The sequence below is a fragment of the Pan troglodytes genome, chromosome 11 (genome assembly GCF_028858775.2).
Source record: "Pan troglodytes isolate AG18354 chromosome 11, NHGRI_mPanTro3-v2.0_pri, whole genome shotgun sequence".
NCBI lineage: Eukaryota > Metazoa > Chordata > Mammalia > Primates > Hominidae > Pan > Pan troglodytes.
Genome location: NC_072409.2, coordinates 40,286,524 through 40,300,855, shown reverse-complemented (window position 1 = coordinate 40,300,855; position 14,332 = coordinate 40,286,524). Strand labels below are relative to the sequence as shown.

The 14,332-nt window shown below is 50.6% G+C and overlaps 1 protein-coding gene across 6 annotated transcripts in view; it reads right to left on the bottom strand.

Moving 5' to 3' along the window:
- The window catches only part of TBC1D2 (TBC1 domain family member 2), a 57,199-nt gene that overhangs the window by 15,903 nt on the left and 26,964 nt on the right, over positions 1-14,332 (bottom strand). For 5 of the 6 annotated variants that reach the window (XR_001720919.4, XR_010148893.1, XM_003951482.6 and 2 more), the window contains 2 exons: positions 14,077-14,273; positions 5,994-6,389 (listed from right to left, as the gene is read on the bottom strand). Coding sequence is in view for 3 of the 6 variants with exons in the window: in XM_003951482.6 (XP_003951531.1) it covers positions 5,994-6,389; positions 14,077-14,273 (593 nt within the window). In the remaining 3 variants the exon portion in view is untranslated. Of the gene's footprint in view, positions 1-2,331; positions 2,357-5,993; positions 6,390-14,076; positions 14,274-14,332 lie in introns of all 6 variants that reach the window. The other variant, XM_063788457.1, reaches the window with a different exon arrangement.

The window sequence follows — 14,332 nt, the reverse complement described above, 5'->3', positions numbered from 1 at the left end:
GGGAACAAATGCCCCCCGGTGACTTTATCACATCACCCCTCACCACTCCACTGGGGCTCTCTGTGGTGCCCCAACCCAGGCCACCCCTGCTTTCATCTCCATCGCTGTGCCAAGGCTGAAAGGCTGTGCATCCACTCAGCTTGCTCTCTGCCTTCTGGCTGGACCCAGGCAGTTCCAACCCCTGGTGCCACCCTCCTCCCCCTATCCAATCCTGTCCCTGACCTAGATAAAAAACCAGCTTCACTGCCTCTCAAAAATGCTGCTGTGTGTGCCAGCCGCTCTGCTGGCAAGTTTCTGCCTGCTTCTTCTCCACAGTCCCCATATCCTATCCTTACGTGGCAAGAAGTGAAAATCTTGTTTGTGGCACAGGGACCAGTCTCCCATGAGCATCAGGCCTTTCCTGGACCACTCCCCACTCTCTCTGGAGTCTAACACTTTACTGTCTGGAGATATAGAAACTTATGAATACAGAGGCTGTGCAGGCTTCCGGCATCACCCCCATCACCAACACCACGCAGCATATATTCTCTCACTTCATCCTCCTAGCAACCCTAGAAGGGATGTTCTTTTATTATTCCTGTGACACAGATGAGGCCTCAGAGGCTCTGAAAGGGTAGGCAACTTGCCTAAGGCACAGCCAGTATAAGGCAGATGTGACCAAACCCAGGTCTGTCTGATTCTTTTTGTTTGTTTGTCTTGCTCTGTCGCCCAAGCTGGAGTACAGTGGCGTGATCATAGCTCATGGCAGCCTCGACCTCCTGGGCTCAAGCAATCCTCCCACCTCAGCCTGTCAAGTAGCTGGGACTATAGGCAGGCACCACCACGCCTAGCTAATTTTTTGATTTTGTAGAGGCGAGGTCTCACTATGTTTCCCAGGCTGTTTTCAAACTCCTGGCCTCAAGCAATCCTTCCACCTCGGCCTCCTAAAATGTTAGGATTACAGGCATGAGCCACTGTGCCCGGCCAGGACTGTCTCATTCTAAAGCCCTAATCACCAAACTTCCTGCCAGGCACCATCTGAGCTCCCCACCAGCTGGAATCCACCTGGATGCCCACACTCTAGTCCCTACCCTCCAAGCGTTGTCCTTTGGTGTCTCCTGGCTACACGCATGCAGGCTTATGTGACCTCTCCTACCCATCAGACAGTATAACAACACATCAAAGACGCTGGCATTGGCCATGTACCGGCACCGCCTGGTGGTCAGTGGCATGAATGCTGCGGGCACGCTGTCTGGGTGGAAATTCTATCTTGACCACTGAGCCCCTGGACAAGTTACTTAACCTCATCCTCTCATCTGGAAAATGAGGATAATAACAGTACTACCTCATGTGGCTGGGAGAGGATTCAGTGAGTTAATATGTGCAAAAGGCTCAGAACGGTGCCTGGCATGTGGCAAGTGCAACGTGAGCGTGAGCATCGTCTCCCTCACTGAGTTTGCATGACAGCTCGAGAGCTACTATTCCCCACCCTGCACCCACCCCCTCAGTCGGCTCACAGAGTTCCGAATCCAATGCCCGGGAAAATACAACAAGCCCCTCACAAGGGAGGAAAGGACCTACCATGACCTGACCCATCTCCCTCACATCCACAAGGCTGTGGGATAAATATTAAAGTGCCCTAATTCCCATTTAACAGATGAGGAAACACACACAGAGAAAGTAAGTTCCCCTTGTCACGAAAGAGAGCCAGGATCCAAACCCAGGTGTGTTCAGCCCATGGCAGGTGCTCAGCAGACACTGCGTAGAGAAAGCAGACCCAGCTCTGGCGCTGGCCACTGCTCCACACCACTGGGTCTCCCTCCTTGATATCACCCCTTCCTCCTCCCAGGCCTAGATGTGCTCATGGATATTTATTTATTTTTCTTTCTTTTTATATTTTTAGAGACAGGGTCTCACTTTGTCACCCAGGCTGGAATGCAATGGCATGATCATAGCTCACTGCACTCTTGACCTCCTGGGCTCAAGTGATCCTCCTGTCTCAGGCCCCTGAGTAGTTGGGACTACAAGTGTGTGCCACTACACCCAGCTAATTAATTTTTAATTTTTTAAAAAGGTCTCATTATGTTGCCCAGGCTGGTCTCAAACTCCTGGCCTCATGCAATCCTCCGACCGTGGCCTCTCAAAGCACTGGATTGCGAGCCACCATGCTTGGCTACACACTGTTATTTCTAAGGCTTTGGAAAGAAGGCTTTTGCCACATAAGATACCCTGCTTCCAGCCCCAGGGAAGGCACAGACATGCCGGACAGGGAGGCAGAGTGAGCACAGCCTGGAACAGCAGTGGCAGTGGGTGGCGTCGGGCAGTACCTCCCCCTCCAGCTCGATGCCCTACCTTGAGTGCTCGTCTTGGCTCAGAACTGTAGGGAGGAAAAAGAGAAACCTCAGAAAAGAGAAAAGCCACAGGACAGTCACCAGTGGAATGAAAGAAGGAAAACCCTGGAGAAGGGGGACCAGGGAAGCAGGAGCCTGGGAATTCTCTTTGGGCCATGCCCATGGACTAGGCCCTGTGCTGTGTGGAAGGCAGTGGCCTGGGCATGGGAGGCCAGGTTCCGGCTGTAGCCCTGCCTCTTGCTGCCTGACCCTGGGCCAGTCCTTCTCCCTTGCCCCAGCTCAGCTGTCCCTGCCAGAAAATGAGTGGGGCAGACTAGATTTCTGAGTCTTTCCAGATCTGATATTCAAGAGGTCAGTGATCCTGTTCTCAAAACCAAAGTCTGAATAACAAGGGGCATTCCCTAAAGTTGGGTTCCTCAATCACAGGGCAGGCAGGAAACCTCAACATTCTCTGTCCTCAAACTCAAGACAATGGATATTTGATGGGTATTCTAAAAGCTAAAAACTAAGGAACACCAACTACATGCAACTCTTTCTCTTTTTTATTTTTATTTTTATAGAGACAGTGTCTTACTCTGCTGTCCAGGCTGGAGTGCAGTGGCGTGATCACAGTTCACCACAGCCTCGAACTCCTGGGCGGCTCAAGTAATCTCCCACCTCAGCCTCCTGAGTAGCTAGGACTATGGCGGGTGCCATCATACCTAGTGAATTTATTTTATTTTTTTTTAGAGACAGGGTCTTGCTATGTTGCCTAGGCTGGTCATGAACTCCTGGGCTTAAGCAATCCTCTAGCTTCAGCTTCCCAAGTAGCTGGGACTACAGGCACGTGCTACTGTGCCTGGCTAATTTTTTTATTTTTTGTAGAGATGAGATCTTGCTATGTTTCCCCGGCTTGTCTCTAACTCCTGGCCTCAAGTAATCCTCCTGCCACAGCCTCCCCAAATGCTGGCATTACAGGTGTGAGCCACCCATGCCTGGCCTTATGCAACCCTTTAAAGCACAAAGCACAAAACACTGGGCCTCTGAGGATCATATCCAAGCGTATTCTTGGTTAATGTGAATCACATACCCAGAGTCTCCATGTAGCTGAGCTCACTGATAAAGAAAATTCATGGCCAGGTGCGGTGGCTCACACCTGTAATCCCAGCACTTTGGGAGGCCGAGGCAGGCAGATCACGCGGTCAGGAGATCAAGACCATCCTGGCTAACATGGTGAAACCCCGTCTCTACTAAAAATACAAAAAAATTAGCCGGGCATGGTGGCGGGCACCTGTAGTCCCAGCTACTCAGGAGGCTGAGGCAGGAGAATGGCGTGAACCTGGGAGGTGGAGCTTGCAGTGAGCCGAGACCGTGCCACTGCACTCCAGGCTGGGTGACAGAGCAAGACTCCGTCTCAAAAAATAAAAATAAAAAAAAATAAAATTCCTGAATATGTAAATTCAGGGGCACACTCAGTCTCCTAGTGAGTCCATGATTACAATCAACTCTCAGGCTGTCTGGAGCCACCTGGCTGATCTAGCATTCTTTTTTTTTCCTTTGAGATCGTGTTTCACTCCTTCACCCAGGTTGGAGTGCAGTGGCACAATCTCAGCTCACTGCAACCTCCACCTCGTGGGCTCAAGCGATCCTCCCACCTCGGCCTCCAGAGTAGACGGGAACACAGGCGTGCGCCACCACAAATCTTTCTGACCCCTGGGCTGCTCTACCGGGGCTTGCACAGTGGATTCCGGCAGTATGGGTGGAGAGAAGAGGAAGCCGCCTGGCTGGGGGCAGGCAGGGTAGAAAAGCAATCAGATGGAAGCAGTTTTCCCTGCTGTGTGGAGGGCTGAGAGCTTTCTAATCATCTGGCTGCATTTGCATTGGAAAGGTTATGTTTTTCTTTTAACCCAAAAGAATCTCTGATTTCAGACTAAATAAGGGAAAAGATTCGGGAACTGGTTATGTGGGTTTTCAGTCTTTGCTGAAAGAAAGGGAAGGGAATCAGGTTTCACGTCCTTTTCCTTTATCCTTCTAACAGCCCTAGTCAAGAGGACTAGTTGGGCTATTTGACACAGAGGTGAGCTAACATGCCTAAAGTCACACAGCCAGAAAGAGGCAGAGCCAAGAGTCAAAGAGGTCAGTCTGACTTCAAAGCTTGGGTGGTGGCCACTGTTCAACACTGCCCACTGAGAGCTTTTCTCTCAAAAGCTTCCTGATTTCTTTTTTTTTCTTTTTCCATCTGCCCTCACCAAGTAGTTCTTTGATAGAGTAGCATGAGAGTTCTCAAGGTTATAAGTCTATATGTACAGTCTCGTGTGGCTTAATGATGAGGATACACTCTGAGAAATGCGTCATTAGGTGATTTCACTGTTGTGCAAACATTGTAGACTGGACGCAGACAAACCTAGGTGATTTAGCCTACTACGCACCCAGCTAGATGGTGTAGCCTATTGCTCCGAGGCTGCAGACCTGTGCACCCGTTACTGTACTGAATACCATAGGTGGCTGTCACATAATGGCATTTGTGTATCTAAACACATGTAAACATAGAAAAGGTAGCATGTTGTGCTATGATGTTATGACGGCTATGATGTCACTATGTGACAGGGATTTTTCTGCTTCATTGTAATCTTATGGGACCATCACATATGCAGCCTGTTATATGGCATCTGACTGTACATATGTGGTTGTGAGTGGCAGGGTTTGGGGCAGGACGAACTCTGGTTGTATGGCTCCCTTTACGGACAGTGGAGGCTATGAGTGCACTCCACAGCCACAGGCCTCCCAGTGGGACAGTTCCTGTCACAACCCTTTAGAGAGGAGGCTGCAGGTCACGGCAGGCAACACACTTCACATAAAGTTCCTACCTCCTGTGACATCACTGGTCCCTGTGGGGTGGGGAAGCCTAGGGAAAGATAGGGACAGAGAAGGGGAAGGAAGGGGAGGAAAGGGGGAGCAGGGATGGTGGCAGCAGCTAGAAGCGGCAGCTGAGCAGACAGACCAGACTGCAGACATGAGCTCCAGCCCAGCTCCAGCTCCTCCACTTCTTCAGCACATGACCCTGGGCAGGCTCCTTAACCTTTCTCAGCCTCAGCATTCCACATCTGTAAAGGGGGAGCACACCAGCGGCTGCCTCACCTCACAGGGCTGGCGCGAGGACTAAATGTGGCGATGCACCCACCGAGGGCAGTGCCTGGCACACAGGAAACACCCTATAAATTCTATAGATGGGAGCGGTGACTATTGGCAGCTGCCAGTCATCCGTACAGTGTGCAGGCGCAGGACTGTGGGGGGAGGGTCGTGCTGGCCCCTTAGGGCTCTCGGGTGCACTGGGATGGCACTAAGGGAGGTTGACCAGGCCAGGCCCCACACTTAGCTAGTCGGGCTTTCATCTCTCATTTGATAATCTAGAGGCACCTTCACTTTTCAGTAGCCCAGGATACCAGGGCTACTGGTTAATGGGTCAATCAAGGCCCAGGCAAACTGCAGTGGGCCTTGTGGTAAAGAAAGTGAAGAAGCATAGAGCAATATTCCCATCAACATGTATTTCTAATGTGAATATTCTAGGATGAAGGGGTATCCCCACTCCACCTAGCAAACCCTTAGGGGTGGAGAGCGCACCTTCCCTGAGGGCTGGGACAGAGGACCGGCAGGACTGGCAGGCCCTGGAGGGGAGGCCCCTACCTTCAGGTGCTCTATCTTCCCCTGCTGGCTCAGGAAGTCCCTGTTGGCAGCGTCGGGGCGCAAAGGAGACTGGTCAGGGGGGTGCGTGAAGTCCTGGGTGACCTTCTCAGAGAGCTTGCAGATGACCTGCTGCTTGGCGTGGTTCTTGTCCATAAGCAGCTGCACGTGCTGCTGTAGCTCCTGCACCTGCTGCTCCCGCAGGCTCGCTGTGTGCGCCAGGCTCTCCCGCTCCTGCTCCAGGGCCTCCACCCGCCGGCCCAGCTCCGCGATCTGCCGCACTTTGTGCCGCACCAGCTCCAGCCGGTCCTTGTCCTCAGCCGCCGCCAGGTATGCGCTGGACGCCCGCTTCTCCTGCTGGGCGGCCTCCAGTGCCTTGTGCAGGATCTTCACTAGCTCCTGGGCAGGGAGAGGGAAGCATCTTGTGAGCTCAGGGAGGGCCTGCTGGGCGCCAGAGTGGGGTATATGTTATCAGTAGTTCTCCTAACAACCGTGAGAGGTGCCCAGCAGCATCCCTGCGGCATCTCATCCTGACACTCACTTTCTCCTTCTCTGTTCAAGTGACTGTTAGCTGGGCACATGGTTCCCCAGCTTAAAACTGCATCTCCCAGCCAAGCCATGGTGAGGTGTAGCCAAGTAACTATTCTGCCTAAATGGGAAATGAAAAGTGAGATGGGCAGCTTCTGGGTCCTACCTTTAAAACCACTAGATACACGCTCCTCTGGTCCAGTTCTCTTTGCTTCTGGCTGGGAAGTGGCAGGAACCAGAGTGGCCGCCTCAGACCCACAGCAGAAGGTACATGTTGGGAAAGGGCTGCCCCCCAGCTCAGAGTTGCTCACCTACCTCTGGGTTCTTTAATGTGAGTGAGAAACCTCTCACTCGTTTTGGGCCACAGTGCTTTGAAACTTTTTTTTTTTGAGATAGCGTCTCCCTCTGTTACCCAGCCTGGAGTGTAGTGGCACAGACATGGCTCACTGTAGCCTCAATCTCCTGGGCTCAGCTGATCCTCCCACCTTAGCCTCTCAAGTAGCTGGGACCACAGGAACATGCCAACATACCAAGCTAATATTTGTATTTTTTTGTAGAGACGGGGTTTCGCCATGTTGCTGGGCTGGTCTCAAACTCCTGGACTCAAATGATCTGCCCACCTTGGCCTTCTGAAGTGCTGGGATTACAGGTATGAGTCACCACACCCAGTGGAGATGTTTTTGTTACAGCAGCTGAACCCATACCCTGACATATACACATCCATTTCAGGGATGAACAAACTGAGGCCCAGCAGAGAGTAGAATGGAATTCAATCTCAATTGGCTAGATTCCAAAGCCTGTGCTCAGTAACTAAGAAAACCAGGGGTGGCAGCTATGTGGCATTACTCTTCCCTCTCATCCCTGTGGCAGACATCACTAATTAATCTCCCATACTTCTTCCTGCACAGCCTACCCTAGTTGAGGCCTCAGAATCATTCTCAATATAGCAGCCAGTCACTACCAATCAAGTTGAGTCAGGGTTAAAGAGGAAATACACTGGCAATCCCCATGTAAAGCCACACACAGAGGACCTCATTCAACCCATTTGTGCCTAGTTACCTTCAGCCCACCAGCCGATGCCTGCAAAGCTGGTGGAAGGAACTCTAGAAAGTTCAGAAACAACAGAGCTTGATTTATTCCTCAGCAGGGGCAACTAATTCACACAGGAACTCAAGGTCTGCTCAGCTCCCTGTGCCTTTAAGCCTGTAATTTCCCCAGGGAGGGCCACGCCTGGACTCAGGCCTATCTGTCCCAAAGCAGGGATGTGAATTTGTTCTGGGCCAGGATCAGGACATCAGCAGCCAGGCCCACGTGGAACTAATACCAGGTAGGTATGACTTTCAGGCAACACTGCCCTGCTCTGTGCTTCTCATTTGGAAAAACATGGTTTCCTAGAGACATGTCAACTATACCACACCAAAGTATTAAAATGAGTGGATTGGCTGGATAGCCTTATTTGCTAAGAACAATTCTATATTGGAGGAAAACTGCCAAAAACCATGACTTTTTTGGAGAAGCTAATGACAAGACCACATTAGCCTGCATCTTCTGAAACCTTAGGACTAGTGACCATCCTTTCTCTGGTTCTCTCTTTTCCTTCCACATGCCCATCCATCCATCCAAGCTTTACCAAGCACCACTCGGTGCCAGGCCAGGCCCTGAGCCAGGTGCCGTGGCCCAGAGAGGGACTGGTGAGAGTTCCCACCTCCAAGGACTGCAAAGGCTGGTGGGAATGAACATGACCCACCGCAGTGGAATGATCTACTGCAAGTCAGGGGAACAAGGGTGTTTGTGGGAAAGGCAATGACTTCTGTCTGGGGTGGAGGTTGTGGGGAATACCAGTCCAGAGCATTTAAAAGGAACTGTGAAGAATGAGAAGGGCCAGAGATGGTCGAGCAGCAGGTGGGAGATGAGGGTGGGGATGGCCCTCCAGATGTGGCCAAGCCACAGCCCCAGTAAAGACCTGGAGGAAGGAAAGAGCTACCATGGAGCTGTGGGAGCCCTGGGGTGTGGCAGGAAGGTGGGGTGAGGACAGCACAGTGATTGCAAACCAAAAGGGAATGTTTGGAACGTCCAGAATGAAGAATTCAGCTTCTCAGGGCTCAGTGGAGAGAGATTAACATTCCTGTGGTTCCAGGAAAACTGGGGCCTAGGCCATTTTCTGCTTCAGCTGAGATTTGGAGATTACCTTGGATGACTGCCCAGGGAAATAACCAACAGACATCATTGTTCAGACTTGCCCTAGGAGCAGGACCAGTGGGTGTCTTTCCCTCAATTTGGGGAGTTGACTCTGAAGCTTATTTCATTACATCTAGCTGTCTCCTTCCCGCATTTGGCTCCCAGAATCTAAGACAGACACCAGCCCAGGAGGCTCTCCTCCCACCCCCAGAATTCTTGTACCAGAATAAAATAGGCTTAAAAGAACAGAACCAGGGCAGAGGGAGGGAGCCTCAGTAGGACTTGTAAGATGAGGAGTGAGAATGTCATGAATTCAAGAAACCTAAAGTCTGGATTATAAGCAATGTCTTAGGACCAATTCTTAAAAATAGGTTGGGCCGGGCGTGGTGGCTCACGCCTGTAATCCCAGCACTTTGGGAGGCCAAGGCGGTCGGATCACGAGGTCAGGAGATCGAGACCATCCTGGCTAACACGGTGAAACCCCATCTCTACTAAAAATACAAAAAATTAGCCAGGCGTGGTGGCGGGCGCCTGTAGTCCCAGCTACTCAGGAGGCTGAGGCAGAATGGTGTGAACCCGGGAGGCGGAGCTGGCAGTGAGCTGAGATCGCACCACTGTACTCTAGCCTGGGCGACAGAGCAAGACTCCATCTCAAAAAAAAAAAAAAAAGAAAAGAAAAGAAAAATAGAGGGGTTGATGAAATTAAGCTTTTTGAAGTTTTTTTTTCTTTTTTTTTTTTTGAGACAGGGTCTCACTCTGTTGCCCAGGCTGGAGTGCAGTGGCACAATGACGGCCCACCGCAGCCTCAACCTCCTGGGCTCACGAGATTCTCTTGCCTCAGTCTCCCTTATAGCTGGGACTACAGGCATGCACCACATTGCCCAGCTAATTATTTTATTTTCTGTAGAGACAGGGTCTCCCTATGTTGTTCGGGGTGGTCTTGAACTCTTGGGCTCAAGAGATTCTCCCACCTTGGCCTCCCAAAGTGCTGGGGTTATAGGTGTGAGCCACCATGCCCGGCCCAAGTGGTATTTTTAATATTTCTCAATCGAGTTGTTTGGTTCATCTCAGATTTTGATACCTGGTCATAAGTTGTCACTTTATTTAAATTTTTAAAAGCCAATAAATCATCTTTAAAAAATAATCCTTTATCTTTTTAGAGCATTGCTACTTTCATCAGTGGTGGGCCCTACAGGGGTCAGATGAAGGGGCATGGGCTTTGGAGTTGCACAGGCCTCGGTTCCCATTCTGGATCCGTGGGGAGTGTATCTAACGAGGTGACTCTAAGGAGGGTAGCTCAGGTGGCCTCTTCATTGAAACTTAGCTTTCTCATGAATGGGGCTAAAGCTTCCTCTTCTGCTCAGAACTGCCTCTAGCATGAAAGAGAAAGTGCCAAGTGTCCCTCTCCAAGCTGACATGGCCAAGGTACCTCCCAGCCCTCTTTCATGTCCTCTGAAGTTTTTGGCTGGAGTTCTAGGAAAGTAAGAGGCTATACGTTGCCCCACTGAGTTTCCTAAAAAATTACGTTCCTTTACCCAGTAATCCTGATTGAACTAAGGTGGCCCCAGAGGGCCGCAGGCAGGGTGCCAGAGGGGTTCATCATTCCCAGCCGCCAACAGATCGCCAACATCACCACAGACAACAGCCTTCCATCTGCCAGAGCAGACGGCCTTCAGGCTGGGTGGAGTTCTGTCAACTCCAAGGGTCAATCAGCCATCTGGTGCTATCTCCTAGAGCCCAAACCTCTTGTGGGGCCAGTGCTGCAGGTGTGGGGACAGATAATGGCTTAATGGGTATTGAAGTCAACCCGTGGTTTAATATGACACAAGGGGGTACACAGGGAGTGCATTCATTTTTTCTCAAGGGCAGTTTTGGTGCTTGTGTCTCATAGTGGGCCTCACCATGAGACTATGGAAGAGAGGAGGCAGCCCAGCCTCTAGACTTGGAGAAGGAGGTTAGGGCCCCAATCCTGGCTTTTCCAGCTGCCTGAGCATGGGCAAGTCACCCAACTCCTCTGAGCTCCTCAAACGCTGGCTCAGCCCCTGGGAGACCCTGAGCATGCAGACACTCTGAGAACCTCAGTTTCCCTTTCAGAGTAAGGGGATGAAAACTATTGTAAGGACAGAGATAACACATGGGAAGGCTCAGCACAGTCCTGGGGCCGTGCTTCATACCAGCAGTTCCCATGCTCACATCTTCTCTTCCCCACTAGACGGTGAGGTGCCCAAGGGCAGGGATTTGTCTGCAATGTGCTCTCAAGAGCATCTCGCAGTGTTTGAGACAGAAATTCCTAAAGAGTCACGAAAGCCATTGGCAATGGCCAGATCAGCCAGGATAAGACCCCAAACTCCCACGTCCTCCTGAAGTTTGAGGTAGACAGGAGGTGCCTTCCCACTAAAGAAACACAGGAAGGTACCTCGCAGGGGTAGCTTCTAGGATTCCAGGTGCCCATCTTCCCAGCTGATGAATGGGACTCTAATGAGGGTCTCAGATGGACAGCAGCTCTCCCAGCGGCATTCTGAGTGCCTGGGGGCACCACTGGGCACCCAGAAGTTGTGCTGGCTTTTTCTGTCTCACCTCTTTGGTTTCAGTATCTGGGCTACAGGTGAAACCCTAGAGTTACGGGGCTGCCATTCCTCCCTTCCTAATGTGGAATAAAGACCTAAGCTCCCTGATCACTGCTATGGCCCCACGGCACATTTCCTGAAGGCACTGATGGGCTCTCACTTCCCGCCTCGTCTCTGAGCCCCTCAGCAGGGCACCTCACTGCTTGTAGGGCAGGAAGAGATTGACATGGAGGGTAAGGAGGGCTGCAGTAATCGCCAGAACAACCAGAGCCTGCATCTGTTGGGCAGCTGCTGGGTGCCAGGTACTGGGCTTTATGAATCTGGGCACAGGTCTCTCCAGTAAACATGGCTGCAACTCCATTTACAGAAGAGGAAACTGAGGCTTAGAGAGGTTAAGAAACTTGCTTAGGGCCAGAATTTGAGCCTGTGCTGTCTTATTTGAAGGCTGGTTCTTTGAATCACCCTGAAGACTGAAGTGCATTTGTGGAATGGGTTGGAGAGTAAGCAAATCCACTCATATTGCACAATAAATAGATAAACTAAATAAATCACAACTTATTCTCCTTTTGACCCTCTATCCCAGGACACAAAGTTGAGGTTTGGTGGAAGGTTACCTGGTAGAAAAAAAATCCAGATTCTTTAATGCATCAACAACTTCCTCCTGACAATTTCCCTCTGAATATATGGGAGTTGTCAATAGCCTGGGCAACCCTTATTAATCTCCAAGAATCTTGCCTTTATTTATTGAAGAATGACGAGTCCTCCAGAGATGCAGGAGCAATCAGGGGCAAACTTTCATGAAATCTAGGTTTCCTGGGGCCTTTCTCCTTCATCTGACAATTTGTAATGTCTTAGAAAGAAAGGCTGTGTCAAGAGAGGCTGCCCGTATATTCAGGATTTCTTTTTCTTTCCAGGTTTGGGTTTGGGATTTAAGCTCTACTAGTCCAGGGATCAAGTAGCTGCTATGGCTCTGTTTCATGCCCTCTCAGCTCTCAGGAGCGTCCAGCAGCCTCAGAACTGGAGCACCATGATGACAGGAGGAAAAGACAGCTGGGCTGCTAAGCAGCAGCAGAGGGGACCTCATGTGTTATAACCACACATTTGGGTGTTGCTTTGTTTAATGTCTGTCTCTGCCATGAAATGCAAGCCCTGTAAGGGCAGAGCCTGTGTCTTTTGCTCATTGTTCTTTCCCGGCACCTGGAACACTGCATGCACATAACAGGCCCTTAATAAAAATTTGGTGAATAAACACATGAGTTAAGAACGTATGAATAAATGAGCCCCCTCCTTTGAGAACTCTAATGTCTAATCACCAGTTGCTTCACTAAATGTAACTCCTGGCCAGGCACGGTGGCTCACGCCTGTAATCCCAGCACTTTGGGAGGCTGAGGTGGGCAGATCACTTGAGGTCAGGAGTTCGAAACCAGCCTTGCCAACATGGTGAAACCTAGTCTCTAATAAAAATACTAAAAACAAAAACCCAAAAAACAAAAAAAAATTAGCTGGGCATGGTGGCAGGTGCCTGCAATCCCAGCTACTTGGGAGGCTGAGGCAGGAGAATCGCTTGAACCCGGGAGGCAGAGGTTGCAGTGAGCCAAGACTGCACCACTGCACTCCAGCCTGGGTGACAGAATGAGACTCTGTCTCAAAAAAAAAAAAAAAGTAACTTCTGACATGCCAGGAATGAAGCCTCTGCCGGTTCCCCTGAGATCTGCTGACAGTGGTCACTGCTTAGGGGCAGAAAAGGCAGACGAGGGGCCAAACTAGGTATAGGGAGAGCATTTTTTCTAGATTTCTTCCCACCAAAATAGGGCAGAAAAGAAAAGAAGAAATGTACAAGTTATAAGAAATATTCAGAAGGTAATAGGGCATAAGCCCCATCTCCCCAGCCTAAGTCCTCTGGAGTCAGGGCTGGAAAACAAAGCAGAAAGGGCCTCCGGGCAGCCAAAGTTCAAACACAAAAGCTTAGGCCTTCCTCTAGAGGAAGAGGAGTCTGGGCCCTCACTGGAGCCCGCCACTGCCACCACAGGTCCTACCAGGCTCCACCGTTGGGATTTATGTAACAACTGCCTAACTTAGTCGCTGTTATCACTCTAAAGAGGGGCTCCCGCCCGGAGCTGCAGCCCTCTCGCATCTTTGCCCTGGGACCCTCACTACTTCATAAGGTAGCCCCTGGCTTTTAATACCATTTACTCTCTGGGATGTAGGATTTTGGAGTAGTTTTAATGTCTGTGTGTATGAGATCTGTTTTCTACAATTATTATATAGCTCTTGTAACTCTCGTAATTAACTTCTTACCATATTAAGCCCAAATATTCCTTTCACTGTTTCTGTGTTGGTCCTGGCTTAGCCCTGGGCCACACACATGCTGCTTGTTTGCTTTCTCCTGTGACAGTCTTGTGATGGTCATTCAGATATCTGTGCCCAGATATCAGCTGCCAGGTCAAAGTTCCCCCCAGTTCTATCGACAGCCCCTCCCATGACCCTGCATCCAGAACACCTGCCTCTAAATAATGTCATTTTCTGGGTAGGGGGTGAGACCATGCATGGCCCTCCAGGAGGGGTCCAAGAGACAGTTATTAGAGTAGATCTCCAGAGATACCTGCCCTTGGTGCCCTTTTGTGACTTACTTTGAGTGACATCAGGTTCTTGAGTAATCAACAGCATATTTCAACCTTCTGCAGTTTGGCCTTTAAAGACCAGAGAGTAGCTGGTGCCCAGCAGGGCTAATGCGTCCATCTAGCTTGTCCGAAAGGCTCCAGGAACTGGAGGGGTCCACTGGAACCTGGGGCCTCCCTGGGACCAGACCTCACCTTCTGAGACTTTAACTCCTTGGTGAGCATCAGAACCTGTTGCTCCAAGGCTGCCACTTTCTCCTGGGCAGTTCGGTTCCGTGTGATTCCTTCAGAAAAGAATGGGAAGGTGTTGTTCTGGCGCTTGGCTTTCTGAGCGAAACTGATGGTCAGAGAAGGCTTGGGTGCAGGCTTTGGAGAATCCTCTGGCTCTCTCCCTGCTCAAGAGGAGAAACGCAGAAGTTATGACTGATGACATCAGCAGTTCTCAAACCTG